This window comes from Melanerpes formicivorus, unplaced genomic scaffold, assembly GCF_026170545.1.
Source record: "Melanerpes formicivorus ecotype bairdi unplaced genomic scaffold, bMelFor1.0.p_v2 SCAF_2, whole genome shotgun sequence".
Classification (NCBI taxonomy): Eukaryota; Metazoa; Chordata; class Aves; order Piciformes; family Picidae; genus Melanerpes; species Melanerpes formicivorus.
The window spans coordinates 38,483,228-38,505,086 of record NW_027142354.1 but is presented as its reverse complement, the minus strand read 5'-3'; the positions used below and the strand labels follow the sequence as shown (position 1 = coordinate 38,505,086).

The 21,859-nt window shown below is 59.2% G+C and overlaps 1 protein-coding gene across 2 annotated transcripts; it reads right to left on the bottom strand.

Moving 5' to 3' along the window:
* Positions 1–914: 914 nt before the first annotated feature.
* LOC137450544 (spectrin beta chain, non-erythrocytic 1-like) lies at positions 915–20,365 on the bottom strand. Of its 2 annotated transcripts, XM_068157187.1 has the most exons (33): positions 19,604–20,365; positions 16,473–16,580; positions 15,085–15,240; positions 14,267–14,398; positions 13,970–14,161; positions 13,805–13,888; positions 13,572–13,690; positions 13,300–13,414; positions 12,938–13,024; positions 12,522–12,637; positions 12,218–12,362; positions 11,897–12,003; positions 11,737–11,788; positions 11,402–11,539; positions 11,199–11,330; positions 10,695–10,951; positions 10,409–10,532; positions 10,040–10,234; positions 9,594–9,749; positions 8,908–9,128; positions 8,407–8,584; positions 7,994–8,140; positions 7,388–7,786; positions 6,903–7,022; positions 4,335–5,801; positions 3,842–3,922; positions 3,538–3,624; positions 3,326–3,417; positions 3,028–3,113; positions 2,391–2,460; positions 2,105–2,268; positions 1,707–1,841; positions 915–1,481 (listed from the first exon to the last, which is right to left on the bottom strand). In XM_068157187.1, exons 1-33 carry the CDS (start codon positions 20,024–20,026, stop codon positions 1,246–1,248), a joined length of 6,321 nt encoding a protein of 2,106 aa, XP_068013288.1. In that variant the 5' UTR covers positions 20,027–20,365; the 3' UTR covers positions 915–1,245. The 2 variants fall into 2 exon arrangements, with proteins under 2 accessions (XP_068013288.1, XP_068013297.1); XM_068157196.1 differs by lacking the exon at positions 6,903–7,022 and having other exon boundaries at positions 10,040–10,252; positions 19,604–20,352.
* Between the last annotated feature and the right edge of the window lie 1,494 nt (positions 20,366–21,859).

Here is a 21,859-nt window from a genome sequence, read left to right as displayed (position 1 = left end):
TGGAGGAAAACGAGTGCTGGAGCCAAGAGCGATGAAGCCAAATGGAGGGCGGGAAGGCACAAGGGGAACACAAAAAGCATATCCCCTGCCTGCATGGCAGCACCCCTCGCCAGCATTTCCTCCCAGCTCAGGGGAAGCGCTGAAAATGCTTCTCTGCTGATACTGGTGTGCCCACCTCCACCTCACTGCTTGTCCCCAGCTCCAGGGACTGTGCGGGGTGGTGGGGAGACAGGGTGGTGGGAGCATTTCTCCTCTACCAGTCCTTGCTGCAGAGCTGGGCTGCAGCCAGCACTTCTATTTTAAGCCCCAGGATGTGCATGAGAAGGCAAGGGGTGTGTGTGGCCAAGCTTTGCAGTCTGCCAAGGATAGGCTCTGCTGCCCATGGACCCAGAAACTTCCTCTTCTCTCCCTGGGGCTGCTGCATGTTCAGGGCAGGTTGGACCAGCTTCTTCTTCCCCTTCCCACTGAAGGCAGGCACGTGCCTGGTATAGACTCAGTGAAGTTATTGCAAAATGTCTGGGATGCAGAAAGCCCTGAGGGTCCAGCCACACTCCTTTGACCCTCTCCCTGGCACAAAGCACCTGCCATAACCTAGGGCTGTGAGAGAGGACAGCTGAGGAGGCTTGGCAGGGCTTCACAGGCAGGAGGATTTGCTCTCTAGGCAGCAGCTCCCCTGTTGAGCTCCCATGTCAAGGAAAAGGAGCCCAACTACCTACTGGAATGCGCTGGTCTGGGTGCAGGCACAGAGGAGCCCCAGGACAAAGCATCCTTGTGAGAGGCATCAGAGCACTCAGGCTTCTCTTCAAGAAGGACTGAAGTCTGCTGCAGTGGTCCTCTACATCTGATCACTTTGCAGGGTCCCTCTCCTCCAGCACTAACAAGTGCTACTGGAGGAAGCAGCTCTCAGACTAAGCATCTGTTCTGTTTTTTAATAAAAACAACCCCCTCCAGACCCCTGCTTGTGCTGGGTGTTGGCAGGATGCCAGGGAAGCCGGTGGCACCCAGGGAGAGCACTTGGTGGGTGGGCAAGAGTGGGGCTCAGCGCCAGGCTGAGGCCGGGGGCTGCAGAGGCTGGGGTGCTGTGCAGCCCTGGGGCTGGCTGGTGTGGAGCCACTTGCCCACTGCCTGTCTCCCCTGGGAGGTGGTGAGCAGTGAGCTGGTGCTGGGAGCAAAGATCATGCCAGGATGGCAGCCGAGAGCAGGATAAAGGGGAAGGATGGGGCCTTTTCCCCCCTCAGCTGCAGCTCACTCCTTTTTCCCAAAGAACTTCTTGAAGACAGACTTGTTCTTGGGGCGAGGTTGGGTGGGGGTCTTCTCCCCTGGTGTGTCCCGTGGGGTCCCTGGCTGGGCCACGAAGGAGTGGCAGCGTGCCCGGGGCATGACTGGTGTTTGCTCCCCAATATAGAGTGTGACTGAGTAGCTGCTCCCGGCCTCCACTGGCTCCTTGGGCACGGCCACTGGGGTAATCTTCTGGTAGGTGGCTGCAAGAGGGAGCAGTCAGCAGGGAGGGCAGCAAGTGCCAGCAAGTGCCAGCAAGTGCTGCCAACCCCCCCCGCCCTACCCAAGGCGGGGCTGCAGCCAAAGGTGCAGGGATGTGGGAGTGGGTGGATGGATGCTGGAGTAGCATCATACCTGCCCTCGGGTGTCTGTTGGGACAGGGGCAGCGGTGCCACCTCCTGGCAGTGACAGTGAAACCAGTGCCATACCTGAGGTGAAGGAGTAGGACCTCCTCTTGTTAGCCACCAGCCCATAGTCATCTTCTGGGCAGCTCTTGTCCCACAGCCCGGGAGACCCCCTGGGTGACCACTGCTGCTCCCTGTGCCCAGCCCCATGAGCATCCTCTGAAGCAGAATGGAAACATATCACAAGGCAAAACCACCACAGCAGAGCCCTGTATCAGCCCCAAAGAGGACAGGGATATGTGTGGTTATCCCAGCAAGTGAAGAAAGTTAACTACCCCTTCCCCCAAACCCTATTCCTGTGCACTGGTGTGGTGGGGTGAACCCACACAGGAATGGGTTCCCCCAGTCATCTCTCTTGCACCCCTGTGGGCTGGGGAGAGGAGTGGAGGCACATGAGAAGCCCAGCCAAGCAGGAAAATCACCTGCTGCTGCCACAGCCCCATCTTCTAGGCCATCCTGGCTGCCCAGAGACCGCTGCAGCTGGGTGTTTGAGCGAGGTAGCAGCACGAACTCTTGGCTCTTGGTGGTTGTGACCTGATGGTGTCCCTGGAGGTGGGAGCTCCTGGGGCTAGGAACCTTGCTGAAACTGGAAAGCAGCAGATTGAGCAAACCAGACTGGCCCACCAATGGCCTGCTGGAGCAACACACACCAGCAAGCATGGGAGGGAGTTGTAACAAGACCTGGCTAGCAGGCTCCTAGCTACTCACCCCCCAGCACCACCAGTGCCCTCGACACACTGTGCTGTTGCCACCTGGAAGTAATCCACTTCTGGGAATCCTAAGGACACAGCAAACATCCTACTGGGTGATGACAGCACACAAGACTCTACTATAGAGCCAGCCCCAGTTCTGGGTGCCTGTGTTCCATGACTAGTCCCTCTGATCTTCTGCTGCAGCACCTGCTCTTGGTCCTGCCAACCAGCCTAAGATTTCATGGTGGAGCCTGAACACCTCTGAGTATGGGCAAAGCAGCAGGAAAACCTCAGCATTGCAAGTCTCCTTGCCTAGAGGGCAGGCAAGCAGTTTCCAGGCCCCACAGAGCAGATGGAAGAAGACCAAGGCACAATTATAATTTTCCTGACACTGGCTTTTTGCTGCTGAAGCTCCACTGACGTCAGTTGTGCTATTCCTGATTATAACTGTGTATGTGGTGTGAAAACAAAGCCTCCAAATTGTGCCTGGCAGAGAACCATGGTTCCAAGGCAGATTAGGAGAATGCATCAATCAAACATCGCTGTGGAACTTCTCTTCTGACCCCTCACACATCAGAGGGCTTGGCAGGGGCGGTACACCCACGGTAACTGCACAGAGCTGGGGCCTGGCTCTGCCAGCAAGGGCTGCTCACCTGAGTTTTGCTGCAGCTTGAAGACCCATTCATTCATGAGGGTCTGGGAAGGGGCCCTCAGGAGGTACTTGGAGCCATCCCGCAGCCTGCGGGGATAAACAAGTCAGCAATGAGACAGACGTGGGGTGCAGATACCACAGCCCCCGCCGGCTTGGGAATGAAGGGAAGCGGGTGAGGAAAAGAAGGAAATCCTCATCTAAGCACTGGCTGGGGGTACTGGCGTGTCTGTCCCAGCAGGGACAGATTAGGGAGGGCTGTGGCTGTGAGGTCCTGGCTGCCCTAGGTTGGGGTGACTCACTGAAGCCTGAAGCAGTTGGTCTTCTTGGTGTATTCGGCATCTGGGGTGCAGACCGCCCCAGAAAGGTTCAGGGGAAGGGCCACCACAGAGCTCTGTACCACAGGGAACAGCAAAAGCAACGGTGAGGTCAACATCTTTGTCTTCCCTGGCTGCTGAGGCAAAGGTGCCCCTGCTGCCAGTCCCCCATGTCACCCCACCCTCCTCCGCTGCACCTTGAGGCTGTCCCTGCGGTCCTGGTAGAAGCACAGCGTCTGCCGCATCAGCACAGCATGGAAGAGGCCCCAGGCCCTGCAGTTGGCCTGTGAGACATGAGCAGGGTACACCTGTGTTGCCAACAGGCCTGTTATCCAAAATGTCCCTCAGCCACAGTGGGCTCTACCCACTCAGCATGGCCAGCAGCACTGCTGTGGTAGTGCCAGGAATATCCCTTGGCTTCACTCCTGCCCCAAAACCTGGATGTCCCTTGCCATGTTCCGGCACCTCAGCCCCAAAGGACCCCCACAGACATGCATGTACCTTCCTCCCTCCTGTCTGCAACACATGCTTCCTTTCCAGTGACCCTTCCATCATCTGAAACTCTGTTTTACTGGGAGGGACCTGCAAGAGGACAGAGAGTAAGCGAAGCAGTGCTGGGGGTCAGTGGTGCCAGCTCAGCCCCCAGGCACATGGGGTCCATGTGATCCATTCTGAGCAGGTGATGCCAAAGTGGGAATGGGACAACAGGAGACATTTCCTGGCCCAGGCAGGGACTGGGCTGTTTTCAGGCTTTTGGGGTGAAGTGCTGCCTTGCTAAGGCTGAGGGCTGGCAGGGGAGTGCATGCTGCAGGGACTCCCAAATTCAGCACCTTTCTCTTTATCACTCCGCCAGCTGGAGCAAAAGAGCCACTGGAGTCAAGCAGTCCCCAAATACAGGTCATCTTTGTTGGAGCAAGTAATCCAGCTGCTGCCTGGCATGTCCCCCAAGCCCCTGCCTGACCCCAAGGGAAGGCCCCCAGCCTCTGGCTCTCACCTTGCTGCACTCTCTTTCCTCTTCCCCAGGCGTCCGTCGATCCCAGGAGCCAGGGCCATCCAAGGGGACTGTGGACACCAGCTCCTCCACGCGGGGGGATACCACGTGCCTGCTGGGGCTGCCACTACCACTGTGCCCCACACCAGGGCTCTTCTCTCCCAGTGGGCTGTGGAGGAGCTGGGTGGTGCTGGGAAGGGTGAACTTGGCTACTAGCACGCTGTTGGCTGATGAGAGGATGAGGGGCTTGCTGGTGGTGGCCTTGGGACTGCCTCCTGGCAGGCTGAGTATCTGTTGCTCAACTGCTCCATCCCAGATGGCCTGCAGCTCCTCCTCCTCTTCCTCAAACTGCCGGTGGGCAGGATGGCAAACCTCCCTGGTGCTTGACACAGGGTTGGGAGGTTCTGGGGACCCCAGTGCCCACTCACAAGCAGAGAGCTGAGTGGGGGTGTCAGGGGAAACTGTGGACCCTCCAGGCTGGCTGCTGCCATCTGACTGCTGTGTGCAGGCAGTGCCAGGAATGGCTCCTGCCCTGCCTGGGATGCCAGCAGGGGATGGACCAAGCTCTAGCTGAGTGGCTTCATGATGCCTGGCCCTGCCATCCTGACCCAGCTGGGCAACCAGCTTATCCCCTTCCTGCTCATGCAGCATGCTGACAAGAGACAGCTGTCTCAGCCTGAAGTCCAGGTGGTTTTCACTGGCACTGCTGGGGTGACTCAGGCTCCAGTGCTCCTCCTCTGTACGGTGTGCCCTTTGTTGGCTGTAGCTAGGGTTGAAGCTCACCTCCTCGAACCATGTTCCTTGCTCACTTTTGGAGGGCTTTCCCAGCCTCCTGTCAGGCTCCTGGGGACTGTATCCATCCACATCTACCTCTTCCTGCCATCCAGCCCCATGCAGGCCTGTGGGCACCCATGGCCTTACTTCCCTGCCCTGCCTCTGCTCCTGCCTCTCTGCCTTCTTCCCCTGGGCCACGGCCTCTTGTTGACGCCCCAGGACCACAGCATCCCGGGGCAGCTCCAGGCTGAGCGTAGAGCCCAGAGGAAGCTGGGGACACACAGTTTTTGGGCGAGGGCCGCAGGGATCCCGGGAGGCTGCCCCACACTCAGCATCAATGTCCCGCACCAGCGGATTCTTGACGTAGAGCAGCAGCTGCCCAGGCAGAGGTCCAGCAGCAGCAGCCGGCCCCTCCTTCCTCCGGCCACACTTCTGAGGCCACGTGTTGCTGGGCCCGTGGTGCTCCTCAGGCGTGGGCTGCAGGGAGCTGGCGCCCATGATGCCCTGCAGCGTCAGCAGCTGCGCCTGCTCAGCCCTCGCCCGCTCCCGTCGCTGAAGGCTGTTGAAGAGGGAGCTGGCCCCAGACTTGGGCAGCGTGTGGGAGGCAGCTGGTGTCCCGCTGCTGGATGCTGGGGGGCGACGCACAACAGCAGGAGGCCGCTTCGCACTGGAGCTTTTCCCTGCCTCCACCTGCGCCTGGGGACACAGAGGAGAGAAACGTGACTCCCATGGCTGGGTCGCTGCCACCCCACAGTAAACACCCTCCACGCTGTGCCAGGGCCAGCAGGGAGCCAGGGCCAGGCAGTCAAAAATACTGATGCACATGCAGAGCTGGGAGCAGCACAGTTTCACCTCAGCCCCCCAAGAGCTGCTCCCACCTCAGTGCAGGCAGGGAAGAGGCAGACAGGCAGGGAAACCTCTGCTCATGGTCAAGTCACCCAGGTGCTCCCAACTGCCTGTGCCATGTGACTCTCCCCCCTGGACTTCTGTCTTCTAAGACACCACTTGTAGGTGGCACACAGTAGCCTCTACTGCCCACACCTGCCAACCTTGCCTGTCCCCAGGCAGCACAGCAAGCAAATGGAAGTGAAGGGGCTGAGCACAGTCCCTTCCAGCACTCCCTCCACTCCAGTCACAGCCCCTCTTCTGCAGCTGCAAGGATGAAAGAAAAGGGCTCTTCCTGTAGGAAGTGGAGCAGTGTTCCCCACTACCTCTTAGGAGGACTGCTACCAAAACCCCCCGGCAGACCTTCACCCTGCCTTGATGCCCTTGGACCTCTTCAGGCCCCTGTCCTCTGCCTTGTGCTACCCAGCTTTGATGCATGGAGGGCCCAGCCACTGCTGCCCTCAGGTCTCCTCATACACAGCCCTCTCTGCAAGCTCTTAGGCAACAAACATATGCAAGTCCCAACAAAATCCTGGGCTCTCAGCCCCAGGGTTATGAGCCATGCAACCCAGAGCAAGTCCTCCCTTGAAACATGCACCCTCACACACCCCCTTGCACCCTTCAGTTGGCTGCACAAGGGACTGGAGCTGTTTACCAGAAATGAACACCAGCTCACCATGCCTCCTGTGGCCACCAAAAACACTTACCTGAGGGCCAAACGGCAACTAGCCCTGTCTGAGCTCCCTCCTCACATGCCTCATCACCCACACTCTGAAGACCACAGCACTGGGAGGGTTTCCCCTGGAACCACCGCCAGCAGGGCACAGTGGCACACCCAGGAGGGTTGGTAGCAGGCGGGTTCACGCCATGCAGCCACTCTGCCCGGCATGCAACCTTCCCCGTGGACATTACCTCTTCCAGTGGCTGGTGAGGTGGCTTTCTCTTTCGCTTTAAACTACCCCAAGTGTTTCCTAAAAGCCCCTGGCAACGCTTCCAAAATGTTTTACAGCCTGAGAGTTTAGTGGAGGGGAGCTGAGCAGGCGGGAAGAGAGAGAGAGAGACAGAGAAAGTTGAGGGCAAAGTGGGCAAGGAGCCAAAGCAGGAGAGTACAGGCAAAAGGGATGGCACAAGCTTGTCCTCAGTCCTTGGGCATTGCTTGGCATCAGCACAGACAAAGGTCTCTCTCCTGAGACTGACACAGTCCCAGCAGATTGCTTTGAAATGGCCTGGTGGGGGTCTCAGTATGAGGGTCACCTCACAGAGCTCAAAGCCTCCTGGTCTGCATGGGGGCACAGCTCTGGGAAGCTGCCTTGGCTGCATGGCAGTGGCTGGCCCTGGGACAGGCACTAGGTGCACCCCCATGGTTCTGCTGAAGGCACGTATCATGCTTCACATACCATCTGCAGCGAATTCTCTCCTGGCCAACCACTGCTGGCCACTGGCTGCATCTTTTTCTTCTCCCCCTTCTTGCCAATGCTAAGGATGAAGTTGACTGTCCCTTCCAGCCCACTGGGGCTCCGTGGTGGCAGCAGTAGCATGGAGGTCTCAGCAGGATGCCATATGATATCCTCCCTGGGTGGTTCCACACTGTGAGGTGTTGAGCTGCTGGGCTCCCTCCAGCTATGCTCCATTCCCGCTGGGGCATCTGAGAGGGGCGATGCTGGTGAGGAAATGGTCATTCCTGCTGGCAGCTGTGACTCTGATCTTTGCATGGGCTTGAGGAGGGAGCAGGGTGTGAACTCCACTGGGCTGTGGATACGCTCCAGCCAGGGCTGAGCACGTGGGGCACGCTGCTCCTGAGGAGCAAGGCAAGAAAGTGAATGTGGAGAAAAGGCTGCCAGGGCCAGACACCTTCTCGGGATCACCTTCCCTTTGCCCTGCTCGAGCATCCCAGAGGTAGTGGTACACCACTCGTGCCCTACTGCTGCACTACCCACTCCATCTGGTGCCTCTGCTACCCTCAGCCTCTAGACTGGTGCTGCTTAACGCGTCCGGGTACTTACTTGGCTGGTGGGGGATGCACCCGAGGGGCTCTCTGTGTTCCTTCTGTCGTCCTGCTTGCTCCCTGGGTCCCGCTGGTACCTTTGTGCTCGCCAGCGCACCAGCACCCAGCCCAACATGCTCTGCAGCTCTTCCAAGCGCTCCTTGATCTGAGGAGAGGAGAGATGTTGGGCAGCTTGCAAGGACTCCTGGCCCAGGGAAACTGGCACTATCAGGACACCTCTCTATAGTAGGAGGCTTTTGGGAGTGGGATACAGTCAGTCACATCATCTCAGGATTCAGCATCCATTGCTGGGTGAAACTCCTTCCTGCCTTGACCAGCCCAAGCCCTTTGCTTCTCTCCTCCAGTGACTGTCCCTAGAGGATTTTGGGGGGGCAGTGAGAGTCTCCCTGACCCCCTTTGCCTTGCCCTTACTGTTGCGCTCAGGTAGTGCTCCTCAGACACCAGCTGCTGTCCCGATGCTGCCAGCATCTCAAACTCTTTGAGTTTCCCTTCAATCCTCCTCTCCAGCTCCTCACACGGAGTCTCTGGGAGGCCATGACTGCTTGGGTTTTCAGAGAAGATCTGAGCGCGTGTGTCCTCTGTCCAGGAGCTGTGGGCATGTGAAAAGCAGGCTGAGAGAGCTGAGGAGTGACTCAGCGCCTCCTCAGCCCTGCAGGCCCAGAAGAAGCCATTCTTATGCTTAGAGATGGCTGGAAGCAGCTACTGGGGCAGTGGCAAGTCTGGCAGGGCAGGGCAAGATGCCATGTGCTACAGCAGGCAGCCCTTCATTCCAGGCTCCCCATGGTCCTGATTGGCTGCAGCTCCAACGCTGCCCACGTACTTGCCAGCGGCCCACACTATGACAATGCTGTGCTCTTGCCAGCTCCCTCCCAACCACCACAGAGACAACTCTGATGGCTCATGGCCACTTACATCATGGCTAAGTAATCCTTGAAGAAGTGCCGTAGCCGGCTGGCCTGCTGCACTCGGGCCTGGGTCTCCTGCAGCAGCTCCTGCAGCCCTGCCCAGGCCCGCAGTGTCTCCTGCACTTTCTGGCTGACAGGGCACCGCTGAGTGGGGCAGAGCTCCTGCAAGCGGGCAGCTCCCCTTTCCAGATCCTCCAGCTGCCCCTGCAGGGTTTCTGACACCATACGCTAAAGATCACAAGGCAGAAAAGGTTCAGGATTCATCCAACCTCTCTGTATCCAGGCTGGATGCAGGGATGGAAGGAAGCACGTGAGAACAGGGGTCGCTGGAAGCAGACAGAGCCACCTTTGGTGGGCTGGACTGGCAGAGTGGAGGGCTGCCTTGTTTCCCTGCTCTGCTCATGTGAGTCACCTCCCCACTGGCAGGAAGATGAAGTGAGGTGCTGGCAGCCAGGAGCTGGCACAAGGGAGGTGATGCAAGCTTGCTCCCATGGCCTGGCCTGTGCTGGCAGAGGGGAGTGGAGCAGGACAGGGCTCAGCTCCACCAGAAAATTCCAGCCCAGCCTGCTGCAGCATGCCAAAGCTTATGACACCTGGGCGTCCAGGGGCCAGCAACTCCTTAGGAGAGTCCCAGCCAGCTGGGACACCTCCTCACTACTGACACAGCCAGACACTCTGCTCCTTGGGTCTCACCTCCATCTCCTGCTGCTGATTCAGCAAGCCCTGCAGCTCCTGAAGATCCTTTTCGCTCTTCACCACAGTGAAGCCTCTCTCTGCTTGGGCAGTGTCATGAGCCAGTGTCTCAGCTCTGCATCGAAGAGCCTCCAGGAGTGGGGTCACCTCTGCTACCTGGATGGGCAGGGTGGGGAAGAGAGATAAACCCTGGCATGGGACTGCCTGTGCCACCATTCACCATGTGGCCTCAGCCCACCCCAGCATGGGGGCACCCTGCCACACACCTATGAAAGAGCAGGAAGCACCAGCCACGGGATGGATAAGGATAGCAGCCTCACACAAAGCAGTCTCCATGTATCCCACTGGCACCAGCTGAAGTGCAGGCCCCATCCCAACTAGCCAACATGAGCAGCTTTAGGTGGATCACCCAAGTGCATCCCCAGATTCCTGCCTCCATCCCCTACCAGGTGCTCCAGACTCTCTGTCTCTGCTGCAACCTCCATGACCCGCTCTCGTTCCTTTGCTGCATCGTTGAGCATCTCCACGGCCTCCTGCAGCTCTCCCAAAGGGTGGCTTATGTCCTTGCTGCTTGGCAGCTGTCCAGCCTGGGCTGAAAGCAGGGGAAAAGACCCCTGCAAGCTGCGATGGCCACTCCCTGGCTGAAGCCAACAGAAACACTGGGCGTGAGTGAGATGGGAAGCAACTGCCCAGGCAGCTGGCTGAGAAAGGGGAACCTCTTGGGTCCTCCTGCCAGCCACAGACTGGCCCAAGGGTCAGTCTCAAGTGCTGGGCAGTCCTGAGACTGGTGAGGGATGCCTGACCCTTCTGCTCACCGCTGCAGGTCCCTGCCAGGTCCGTGCTTCCTCCTCTTGCAGATCCTGCAGGAACTCAGACAGCACCAGGGAGTCACGCAGGTCTGCTGCTCGGCGCCGCAGGGCTGTCTGCACATGTGCCAACCTGTGGGGACAGGAGCCTGTCACAGATACTGACATACCCTCTGCACCTCCCTGGGGCAAGCATCCTCCTCCCTCCACCTCCTTGAGTGTGTCCTCAGGGTGAGCATCCTCCTCCCCATCCACTACGGGGACCTCTCTGGAGGAATCTTCCTCCAGGACTCACTTATCCTCCACCATCTCCACCTTCCTCTGCATCTTCCTTGCTGCCTCCGGCTCAGTGGGTGGCTCACCCACCACCTCCTCCCGCAGTGCCTGGAGTCTAAGGCCGCACAGCAGGAGCTGCTTCTCCAGCTGGCCTGTCTCTTCCAGGTCCCTGCGCAGCTCCGCTGGGCTCCTCATGGTGGCTGGCTCTGAAAGTGATCCAGCCACGGCCTGCAGCCACCGCTCAGCCTTATCCAGCTCCCCCACCAGCCTCAGTGCCTGTGGGGAGAGTGGGGAGAACATGGAGCCCACCAGCCTGGCTCTGAGCCACTCAAGGCAGGAAGAAGGCACGCTGCCGCACCTCTGTGGGTAGCTGGGCCACCAGCAGCACAAGGCCAGCCAGAGATGCAGGTGGTAAAGCTGCAGCTCTGATCGCCACAGACACCAGCCTTGCTTGCCTAATTCTCAGAAGGCAGCCACAAGTGGGGCATGCCCCCGTGCCCACCCCACTCCTGCCTCCCTCTACCTTATCGATTTCCCGCAGCACGGCGCCATTCTCCTGGTGCTTCCTCTGCAGGTCCTCCCACAGCTCCCCCAACTCCCGCAGCATGGCCTCCACCTGTGGGTTCCCTGGGCCCCCCCCTGGCGCTGGTCCCTCCTAGGAGACAGGATGGGCTGTTAGGACAGGCCCTGCCTGCTGTACCGCCCCTCCCTCCCAAGGGGACTCACCAAGAGCACAGCCCTGGCACTGGGGCTGGGATCCAGGGACTCCTGCTGTGTCCGTGCTGCCTCCAGGCTCTCCACATCCCCCACTGGACATGGAAGTACTCTGGGACCCATGCTGTCCTTGTGCAGGGGCACAGTCAGCTGAGGAGCAGAGAAGACATGGTGCATTAGTACCCAGATCAGGAATGGGCATGAATGCACAAGCGTGCATGTCCATGAGCAGCAAGAGTGGGTCAGGGAAAGAGTCCCTTTGACACTGGCTCCCCTGGCCAGGCTGGAAGCAAAGGGGGCTCTTGTGGAGACATTATTGTGTTCACTGCTTGACAGATGTCATGCACCTGGGCCTCTGGCTGCTGCATCCTCCATTCAGCTTCTGTCTCTCTCTTTTGCCTGCAGAGAGGGGGACAGTCAGGACTGCTAGGTCCCTCTTGCACACAAGCCCCCCCCATGCTGTCTGAATACATCCCACTCCCCACAGCCATCTCCACAAGTCAGTACCTTTTGCTGTCCCCACTGTGAGGGGTCTGCACTGTTGCTGTGGAGCCAAGGCTGCTCTTCTCCCTTGTCTTGTGCTCCACCATCTTCTCTGGCACATCCTTCAAGACCTATGGCATGAAAGTTTCCATTCCTCCTTTGCCAGCTCAAATTGTGCATTGCTTTGCCCCAGGCCTGGCACTTATCACCTCCCGTAAACAGTGGGGGCAGGTGACAGATGTGCATGGCTTGGGCTCTGCCCAACTCCCAGACCCCTTTCTCCCAAGCTTCCCTGTCCTCTTGAGGCAGAGGCACCAGAGATGCCCAAAGAAAGGGAGCGCTTACTGTGTTTCTGAGGTCTCTTGTCCATTTGCCTTTTGATTCCTTCCCCACAGCTCCACAACCACTGTTGTCTCCTTGTGGCTCCGCACTCAGAGCCACCGCTTTGCCTCCTGGAGAACTGCTCACCAGTGCTGGAGCCTTTTCTGACCTGGGAAAGAAGCATGAGGGAGGCATAGGGGAGCAGAGGACAGAGAAAAGAGTGACTTTAAGTGGAGATCTTGCCTCAGAGAGCCTGACAGATGCTAATCCAGGTCTTTCTCCAAGCCTCTAGCTCCAGCATTAGGGCTCATGTTGGGCTGTGCCCTACCTCAGCATCTGCTGGAGCTGCACCCAACTCTCCTTGACATCTCGGTGCTTGGGGGTGACTCGGGCTGCCAGGCTGGGCTGCAGACTGAGGAGCTGGGACACGGTCACATCCAGCATCTGGAGGAGAGAGAGCAGCCAGGGAGTAATGACAGGGCTGACAAGGGATGTGTCACTAAGGACATGGTCCAAGTGTGTGATGGCAACCCACCATCAGCCCTGTGGGGCATAAGAGGTGGCAGATGACAATCTCAGTCCCCTACTGCACCCAGGGGGCATCACACAGCCCTGCACAGCCCATGTGGTGCCCACTGAAACCCCAGCCCTGCTGGTGCCAGTGCTGACCTGAGAAGGTACACATCCTCATTCAGTTGGGATGCTCCCCAGGGCTCAGAGAACAAGACAGAGCCTTGCACTTACCATCACCTGGCTGGCTATGTCTCTGACATCCCGATCCTGGCATGGCTCACCCTCCCCTGGCTTCCCTACACCACAGACACTCCTCTGCTGTAAGAAGAAGAAGCTGCAGTCAGCACCAGAGGATGACAGGGCCCTGCTCTCCGCTCCAGCAGAAAGGGACACTGCAAGGCTGCACTTGTTGCCTCAGCTCCCCTTCTTACATCAGGCTTCATTCCCTAGCTCTCTCCCCAAGGCCCATGCTCAGGGTGCTGGGACTACAGCAGCCCCCACACAGCGGGTGAGAACAAGGTGCTGCCTGCCTAGGTTTGCTCTCCCCATGCAACAGCTGCACAACAGGTTGACCCTGGCTTCAGTGCTGGTACCTTGGCGTGGATGGCCCTGAGTAGGGTATCTGCTTGCTGGAGGAAGGCAGCCACCTCCAGGGCCAGCTGCAGAGCCTCATGGTGCTCCTTCAGGGTCCCCTGCAGCCGCAACCACCTGTACGGGTGGAGATGGAGAGGTGGAAGGGCAGCTTATGCCCACCATGGGACCTGTGCAGAGCTGGGCCAAGGGGAAGCAGGTGGGAAGTTTGGTGTCCTGCTTCCCAGCCCATTGGCTTCTGGTGCTGGACTCAGCCTGTGCATCCTCTACTCACGTTTTGTTGAGGTGCTTGCGCCGGGCTGAAATGCTCCGGCTCTCACTTTTGCCTTGTTTCTCCAGCTTCTGGGCCAAGCTGTTCAGCTCCTTGTGAAGACTCTGGAACTGCTGCTCCTCCTGGACCAAGCAGAGAGACAGACATCAGCATCACACCTCAGGGATCTGTGCCAGGCCCCAGTCCCATGGGGTTTGGGGTCCCCGGTACACTGGCAGCCTCCAGCAGCCTCTCACCTGCTTCAAGTCAAGGATGCGGCGAGTAAGCTGGATCTTGTCCAGGCTCTCCTGCAGGAGGGCTGCCAGAGAGGGCTTCTTCTCCTGGGCCAGAGGAAGGTGTGAGAAGGCGGTAGGACAGCCAGCCTGTCCCCCTCCGCAGACCATGCTCCCAGCATCCCGTACCTGGTGTCTGATCCATGCCTCCAGCTGCTCAGCCTTTTTGTTGAAGTCCTGCAGGCTCCGCAGACCCCCTAGAGCTTTGCTCTGGCTGGTGGCTGTCTGCTTCAGGAGCTGCCACTGGTCCCGCAGGGCAAGCAGCTGCCTCTGCACCGTCTCAGCACTGGGGTTTGCCCGCCACATCAGCTGCTCACCCATCTGTGGGGCCAAGGGTCCCACTCAGTGTCAGGAGCTCCCAGAGACCCTCCGCTGGGGGATGCAGGCGCTGCAGGGAATGGGAGCCGTGACGCCACCCCACCTCACCTGGTTGAGCTTTATCAGTGTGTTTTCAAAATCCTTCATGTCCCGCTGCAAGGTCTGACCCACCTCCTCCCAGTCCTGGAGGCTGCAGCCGTCCTTCAGGTCCCGCAGCTTGCCTCGCACCCAGCCCTCTGCCTGCAATGTGGGAAGATCCACGTGGCCAGGCACCTTTGCCAGAACCCCGAGGATGCAGCTCCAGAGACCCAAGCCCAAACCCCTCCCAAGCTGCCACAGGGACCAGAGGGGACCTTTTTGACTGACAACTCTGTTGCTCCAAGTGCCAAGAGGCCAGCAAAGGGACTCAGGATGGCATCAGCGGTGACAGAAATAGGAAGATGAGTGGCATCTCGCCTCTTTCCAGCATCTGCCCCAGCCCAGCAGAAGCTGAGGCCCCCCCAGGGCAGGCCAGACTGGGAGTGTCTGGGTGGGATATCCCTGCAGGAAGCACCACTTCTCCCTGTTCTGCAGCACAAGTACCCATGCACCCTCCCCAGCTTGGAAGCAGTCACCCCATGCCATCCGCGTTCCCACGCTGCTGGGGAGGGACAGGGGCTGGGAGGAGAAGGATGAAAGATGGGAGGAGCACGCACATGTGGGGAGGAAGCAGAGCCCTGGTGTGGGCTGACCCCCTCTCCCTGGGGCCGACAGCCAGGGAGAGGCGGCCAAACATGATCTCATGCCACAACCATTGCTTCGCTCGGGGCCGGGAGTTCAGCCCTCCCTGCCGCGCACCCCACCCCATAGCTCATATGAAAGGCTGCTTGTGGCCCCCCCAGCACTCCCCATGTAGATCTTTGGGCTGGCAACCTGGTCGGCCTAACCTGCAGCATCTCCCGGTTGAACTGGGCTACCAGAGGGCTCAGGTCGAGGAAGGGGGCCGCTCCTGCGCCGCTTCGCCTGCTGCATCTTGGTGCTGCCATGGGCTCCTTGTTTTTGGGGCTCTCTTTCCGAGGCGATGATGCCAGGGGTCCTGCCAGCTGGGGCAGGCAGAGGTGAGGGGTCAGTGTGCCACCCCAGGGAGCCCTGCCCATCACCTCCCAGGAGTGTTTCAGAAACCCAAATAAAGTATGTCAGCCTGCCTCATCTCCATTCCCTCTCCTTCACCGACGTATTTGGGGTTCTCTCCCAGCATGCCAAGGCATAGCTCCCCTCTAACAAGACCAGGGTTGCCAGGATGTCTCTCATCCCTAGGTCACTCCAGGATGTCACCCAGCACCTGGGCTGGTCCCTGTGCCTACTCTTGAGGTGGATGTGGCACTTGCTGCCTCTCCAGCCTGAGGCTTTGTGTCCCTCCAGGGGGTAGGGGGACCACAAGGCAGGTCCTCAATGAAATAGGGCACTTGGAGACCCCCATTCAAAACAACTGATGGTGGAGGGGCAGAAAACTCGGCATCTTCCCCAGGACTCAACCTTGGATGCTGACAAAACTCTCCACCAGGACTCCAGCTCCCCCAGGGGTGACAGCAAAGGTCAGCCAGTGAAGGAGCTGGCTCCTCTCCAAGTTCAGCCCCTGGTGCAGCTGCACAGAGCTGCACAGCCACCTGGGCACTCACTTCCTAACTTGCTGCCCAGAGATGCGCACCTGACCACACACTAACTGGTGGCAAACAGGACCCTCAGCATCTTCAGGAGAAACCTGAAGGTGCAGGGTTCACTGCTTCCTCTCACCAAGCAGAAATTGATCCTGAGACTAAATTGCTCCCTTCCCAAAGGGGCTGGGTGAGAGCTGCCCTGAAGGATCCCAGGCACCCCTGAGCCCACCAGGGCACAATTTCCCAGAAGCCTGCAGAGCAGTGGAGTTCAGGCAACTGTTTCAGGCTCTCTAAGCACTCTGGCATGTGCTGCCCTGCTGACAGCATGGGAGTTGCTTCTCAAGACCTTTCTGCCTAACCACAACAACTACAGAAATCCCCTGTCTCCTCTTTCTTTTTTAAATAGCAGCACAGATTCTCAGGCCCTGCTAAAACCCTGGGGTCTTCAGCCTCTTGACATGGCCAGGGCTGGATGAGTCTGCAATCTGGATCCCTTAGAAGTGATAAAACCTCTGAGTGTTGGCCTGGGGGCTGATCCCATGCCCTGTCATGCCTGCCTAGCTTCTCCCCTCACTCATTTAAAGTGTCAAGGCCCCAGTCATGCCCAGGCAGCCCATCAGCCCCATGCTGTGCCCCTGGGTCAGATCCTCCTAAACAGAGAGGGCAAGGGGACATACCACATAGACAGGGGAACCTCTCTCCACTGAAGAGCAGAAACTACTGGCCCGGGGGCTCCCAGCCTCCTGCTGCTCATTCTCCACATCCACATCCTTTCTGAGGAAGACCTAGAAGAAGGCACAGATGTGAGCCTGGAAGCATTTGACCATCCCAGCAGCCAAAGGGGTGGAGAAGCATGCACCCACTTCCCCCTGGGCCAGAGGAGGCTGCTGGCAGTACCCAAACACTGCTTGGCCAAGCTCTTGCAAATCCCTCCTCACTGGAGCCAGGCACCTCTGAGCACCATCGGCAGCTCCTGCCTGGATTAAGCAAGAGGCAAGAACTCCTATGCTTGCTTTGCTCAGCACTTTCTCCATTTTATGTCACACACTCATCCCCTATTTTCCCCTCCAAAATCAGCAGAAACCCATTCAGTGGTCACCACTGGCCTCTGGTCATCTAAGGATGCTCGGTGTGAGAGACCCTGCCCTCCTCCAGAACAGCAAAGCAGAGGCACAAGGCCCTAGGAGAATATTAACTCCACCAGTGAGAATCTCAATCACCTCAGCTGCCAGCCCCTGACCTTGGTCTAGCAGGGAGGCAAGGGGTGGCTGGCTCACAGGGAAGGGCTCCCAAGGGATGGGGTGAAGAATGGCAGCAGAAGAAAGGAAGTCCAGGTGCTGTAGCCAGGCACAGGGAGGAGGTCCAGAATGAAATCCAGGTTAACCTTATCATTAATGGAACCCAGCCCCAGAAGGAGAGGTGCATGAGATTGTTTGGATCACGCACAAGGAGCATCATTCTCATACACTACAGATGGATCCTTTCTTGGGCTGTCAGATATAACAGGCCAATTTAGGGACCTCCTGCCATTCCCACCCCTGGGCCACCTTGTCAACAGCTGTCTAAGAATGGACAAGGCAACACAAAGAGGTGGGCAATGTGTACTGCTTTGACACCCCCTCCTGTGAGACCACAGCAAATGGGGTGGTGAATCAGCCACAGACAGACCCAGACCACCACCACCACTCACACCACTTCAGAGTGGTGTCCAAGGAAGAACCAACCCAGGTAAAGCAGGACTCTATCCCTGCAGGACTGCAGGAGAGTCTCAGTGTGGATAGCAGCCCCAGCACTAGAGCTGATGTCTCCAGAGAGGTCAACAGCTAACAACCATATAATCCCTGGAACACCGGCACCACCACACCTTTCCAGGGGCCTGCAAACCCTGTTTGATGGCTGCAGAGGACAGACCACCACACCATGCCACAGCATCTCATCCCAAGAAGGAAGAGTGGGGCAAGGAGTGAGGTTGAGTCATGGCCCAGCAGGTGCAGCTAGAGCCAAGAAAGTATTTCCCTGCCTGACTGCAGGGGAAGGAGCCTGAGAGGTGTGGATGCCCGTTTAGGGAACAGTGGGGAGCTAAAAGTAAACTGTTTATAAGACATAATACCCTAGGAAGCTTCTTTTCTAGGCAGCAGTGTCTCATGATGACTGCAGCCTGCAAGTCCATCCCCCCCTCTCCCCCCGGGCTTAGCCATGGGAAACATGCCTGCAGGTGACACAGGAGTTTTATTTAAAGTCCTCATCTCATGATGCATCAGCTGCAGGAAAACAGGACTGCTGGCATAAGGATGACTTCATCCTTCCCACAGAGCAGTTCCACTGGGACTGCCTCCCCCCTCCAAGTCCTCTGGCTGGAGCTGGGTGCTCACTCCAGCAAAATAACAAACTCTTGCAGCACCCGAAGGCTGGGAGAAGCAGCAGTGCCTTCCCTGACATCCATAAGGTGCCATGCCAACTGCTTCCTACCAGGACCCCAGGCTTCACAATGTGAGCAAAGTTACACACGAAATGAGTACAAGCAGCCTCTGCTGCTTCCTTCGTGAATGCTTCTTTCTCCTGTTAAAAGCAAAAATAACGCAGCACACACGCCTGCCACGTTCCCATTAAAGTGTAGGTGCCAGTGATTTCCTATGAGCAAGACGAGGGGGGCCAGCCTCCTGGGCTGCTCGTGAAGGAGGACTCCCTCACCCCTACAGGACAGGAAACAGAGGCAGAGGCTGTGGCCCCACTTGAGAAAGCCCTAACGTGTCCTGCCCGGGAGACGGTGTTCCCTTCTCTCCTCTGGCTACCTTCCTGCCTAACGCACGCCGCCTTCTGCGTCCTTGTTCTCCCTCTCCCTCCCAAAGCCCCACCTCGCAGCATGCTCCCCTCCCCAGTTCCAGCTCTAGCCCCCCCCGCCCGATCCCCCCCAGGCCGGACAGGCAGGAGGGGCCGATCCTGGCAGCCTCCCAAGAGCCCCGCACCACACCACCGTGCCTAGCCCTCATAAGAAAGATGGGACCCCTCATTCCGACGATGCCCCTTGGGCTCCCCAGGCTCCGGCCGCCCAGCGCGGAGCTGCCCGAGCGCGGCGGAAGCGGCTGCCCTGGTAGGGCCGTGCCTGGCCTTTATTGGCAATGAGGACGAGGGTTTGGCAGTGGACTATGAGGCTCTCTCTAGCGGCTATCCCGCCGGGGAACCAGCTGTTGCGGGTCAGGGTTAGATCCCAAGGAGTTCCTGCTTGCTCTTGCCAGGAACAGCGAGATTTCTGAGCTGCCTTCCGCCCCATCGCAGCCACACAGGGGGTCTCCCGAGCGCCGGCACTGATGGATTCAGACTTTTGTGCCTGTCAGCGCTCAGACTTGGAGGGTAGGGTGCTGGAAGCCCTGGGTCCTGCTATTAGCCTTGTCCCAGCTTTGTCTGACTGTGTGGCCCTCCATGAGTCACTTCCCTTCTCCTGGCCTCGGTTTCCCCCCCCGGTAAACGGAAGAGCAAGTTCTCAGCTCCCCGTACATAACTGCATCATCGCAGGCATCCCGAGAGCTGAGCTTTCCACAGCCGGGTTCTGGGGCAAAGCTTTTCTGGCTTATTTTAGCGCCAGGCAAACCTGCAAAGACGTCCTGCCCTCCAGCCTGACAGTAGAGAGGAGTGCGTGGGGGGAGGCGGGAGGAAAAGAAGCTGCTCCAGGAGCCCTGTAGCGAGTGCTGCCCGGAGGGCGCGGGGAAAAAGCAGCAGGGATCCCCTGCCCAAATGCTGCCTCGTCAGGAACGGGGAACTGCAGGGAAGACTGGGAGAAAGCAGGGTGCAAGGGACGGGAAGCACTTACCTTGAACTGAGTTTTCCCTGGCCTGCTGTTATTGTTGTTGTGGTTCCTCTGATCGCCGGTTTCGGCAAGGTCCCCAGGTCCCCTTGCGTCCCCCACGCCAGCCTCCCCATGCCAGTTGGACAGCGTGATCTTCTTAATGGAGCGGGCGAGAGAGTTGCGGTTGAGCTGCTCCTCGTCGGTCCCTCCATCGTCGCTGGGGCTGCGGGGCTGGCCCTCGGGGGCGGTGGGGTTGGCCCGGGCTTGAGCCAGGTAGAGGGAGATACGCTCGTTGAGGGTGCGGCGGAGGCCGCGGTGGCTGTCCAGAGCAGAGGCGAGAGCGATACCGGGGCAGGCGTTACCGGAGAAGTCGGCGGCACACTTGGGCAGCGAAAGCTTGGTGCTGATGGTGAAGGGCTGCACCTTCCTCGCCGTGCTGCCCGACATCCTCGCCCTCCCGCCGCCACCGGCGCGCAGAGGGACAACCAGGGGCTCCGGCCCAGGTCCCGTGGGGCGAAGCGGCAGCGCGGGGCCCCCGCCGGCCGAGAGCGCGGGTGATGGAGACCGCCCGGGCGGCGCCGGCTCGTTCCCCAGGGCGGGCGGCGGCGGCGGGGCCGCCCCTTCTCGCGGAGGCGCTCAGCGGGGCGGCCCCGTGGCCGGGGGCAGCGGGGCAGGGGGCAGCAGTCCCGCTCCCATGGCCGGAGCGGCGAGGAGCGGGCGGCCGCCCGGGCTTCGACTGCCTGGGCGGACCCTCCCGCCCCCGCCGGGGCGCGTCCCCTCCCCTGCCCGGGATCCTCCTTCCGCGGCGGGCAGGGGAGGCGGCAGAGAGGCTTGGTGCTCTGGCCGTGCCCTTCTCCCCTCCCTTCCCCGGCCGGCTTCAGTCGTCCACCTTCTTGCGCAGGTTGAGGAGGCAGAGCAGGCAGGTGAGCAGCGCCTGGCGGCTCTCCCGGGAGCGTAGTCGGCGGCCCAGGCGGCGGAGCGGCGGCAGGAGGCGCTGGCGGGCCAGCGGCAGCAGGCGGGCGAGCAGGGCGGCCAGCAGCGGGGCGGGCAGCGGCGGGGCGGGCATGCTGCCCCCCGAGCCTGTGGGAGCATCGTCAGGACCCTCCGACCCCCCGCTGAGGTACCTTGGCGGATCATGCGGTGCCCAGGAGCTCCTCACACTTCGGATCTTCTGACCCGAGCATGGTGCTCGAGGTGTCCGCACACCTCTGGGAGCGGGAGGGTGATCGGGGAGAAACACTGAAGGGTACCACTCTGCTCCCCACCTCTTCCCCTGGTCATTCTTACCCTGCTTGGGATCCTTCCCGCTCCGGGAACTGTTCAGCTCTTTCTTCCAGAGGAGCCTGGGCTGCTCAGCTTCTTCCACGTGGACCTGCCACTATCCCAAATGGCAGGAGCAGCTTTAGAGCATGGGGACAACAAGAAGAAAACCCCAGCTGCCCATTTAAATGCCCCCTCCTTCCAAGCCAAACACATGCTCCCTGTAAACGATACTGCTTCTCAGCCCAAGACCCCATTTGTTGGGGTGGCAGGGCTGGGTGAAGAAGGGGGGCGAGGGAGGAACAACATCTGCCCACCGCAGAAACGCGGGCTGGCAGGACAGGGTCCTGTTTCGCTACAAGGCTTTGCCAAAGCCCCTGAGCAGACAGCTGGGTCCAAAATATGCTTGCCTGTCATTCTCTGCCAGTGTAAGCAATTGCCACCCTGCTCCCACAAGGGCCAGGAATGCAGACCAGGCAGACTGCCAAGGAGAAGGGGCAAGGGATGCCCCAAGGCATGAAACACTGAGGAGCAGATGGGCACTCCCATGGGGAAGAACTGCAGTCTGGCTCCATGCAGGGTTCCAGAGCAGCTGGTAGCCAGTGTCCCGTTCTTTCTAGCTGCACTCCCAAGCTGAGCTTGCTTGGGCCAAGTGGTCAGGGCTCTGCAGACCAGGGGAACACAAGCTAGCCAGCATGAGAACACTGGCAGGAAGGTCCATGGCTCATGTCTGTGCTCTTCCACTTCCCTCCTGTGCCTAACCTTTGCTTTGTTGTGTTCCTGGTGTTTATCTGGCTTAATTTCCTCTCCTTGTTGTTCTGTTCAAAACCCCTGTCAGGGCCCTACTCTTGGCTCCCACCAAGCAGAAGTTAAGCAGAACTTAAGGAGAAAGAATACACACAAGGAACTGAAAGCTGCTGTTCTGTCTCCCAGCCTGCTTGATACAAGCTGTTCCTTCCCAGTAAATCCCATCCAAGGGCAGTTAGTTCAGCCAGGGTGACCTTTCCCAGCCCTGTGGAT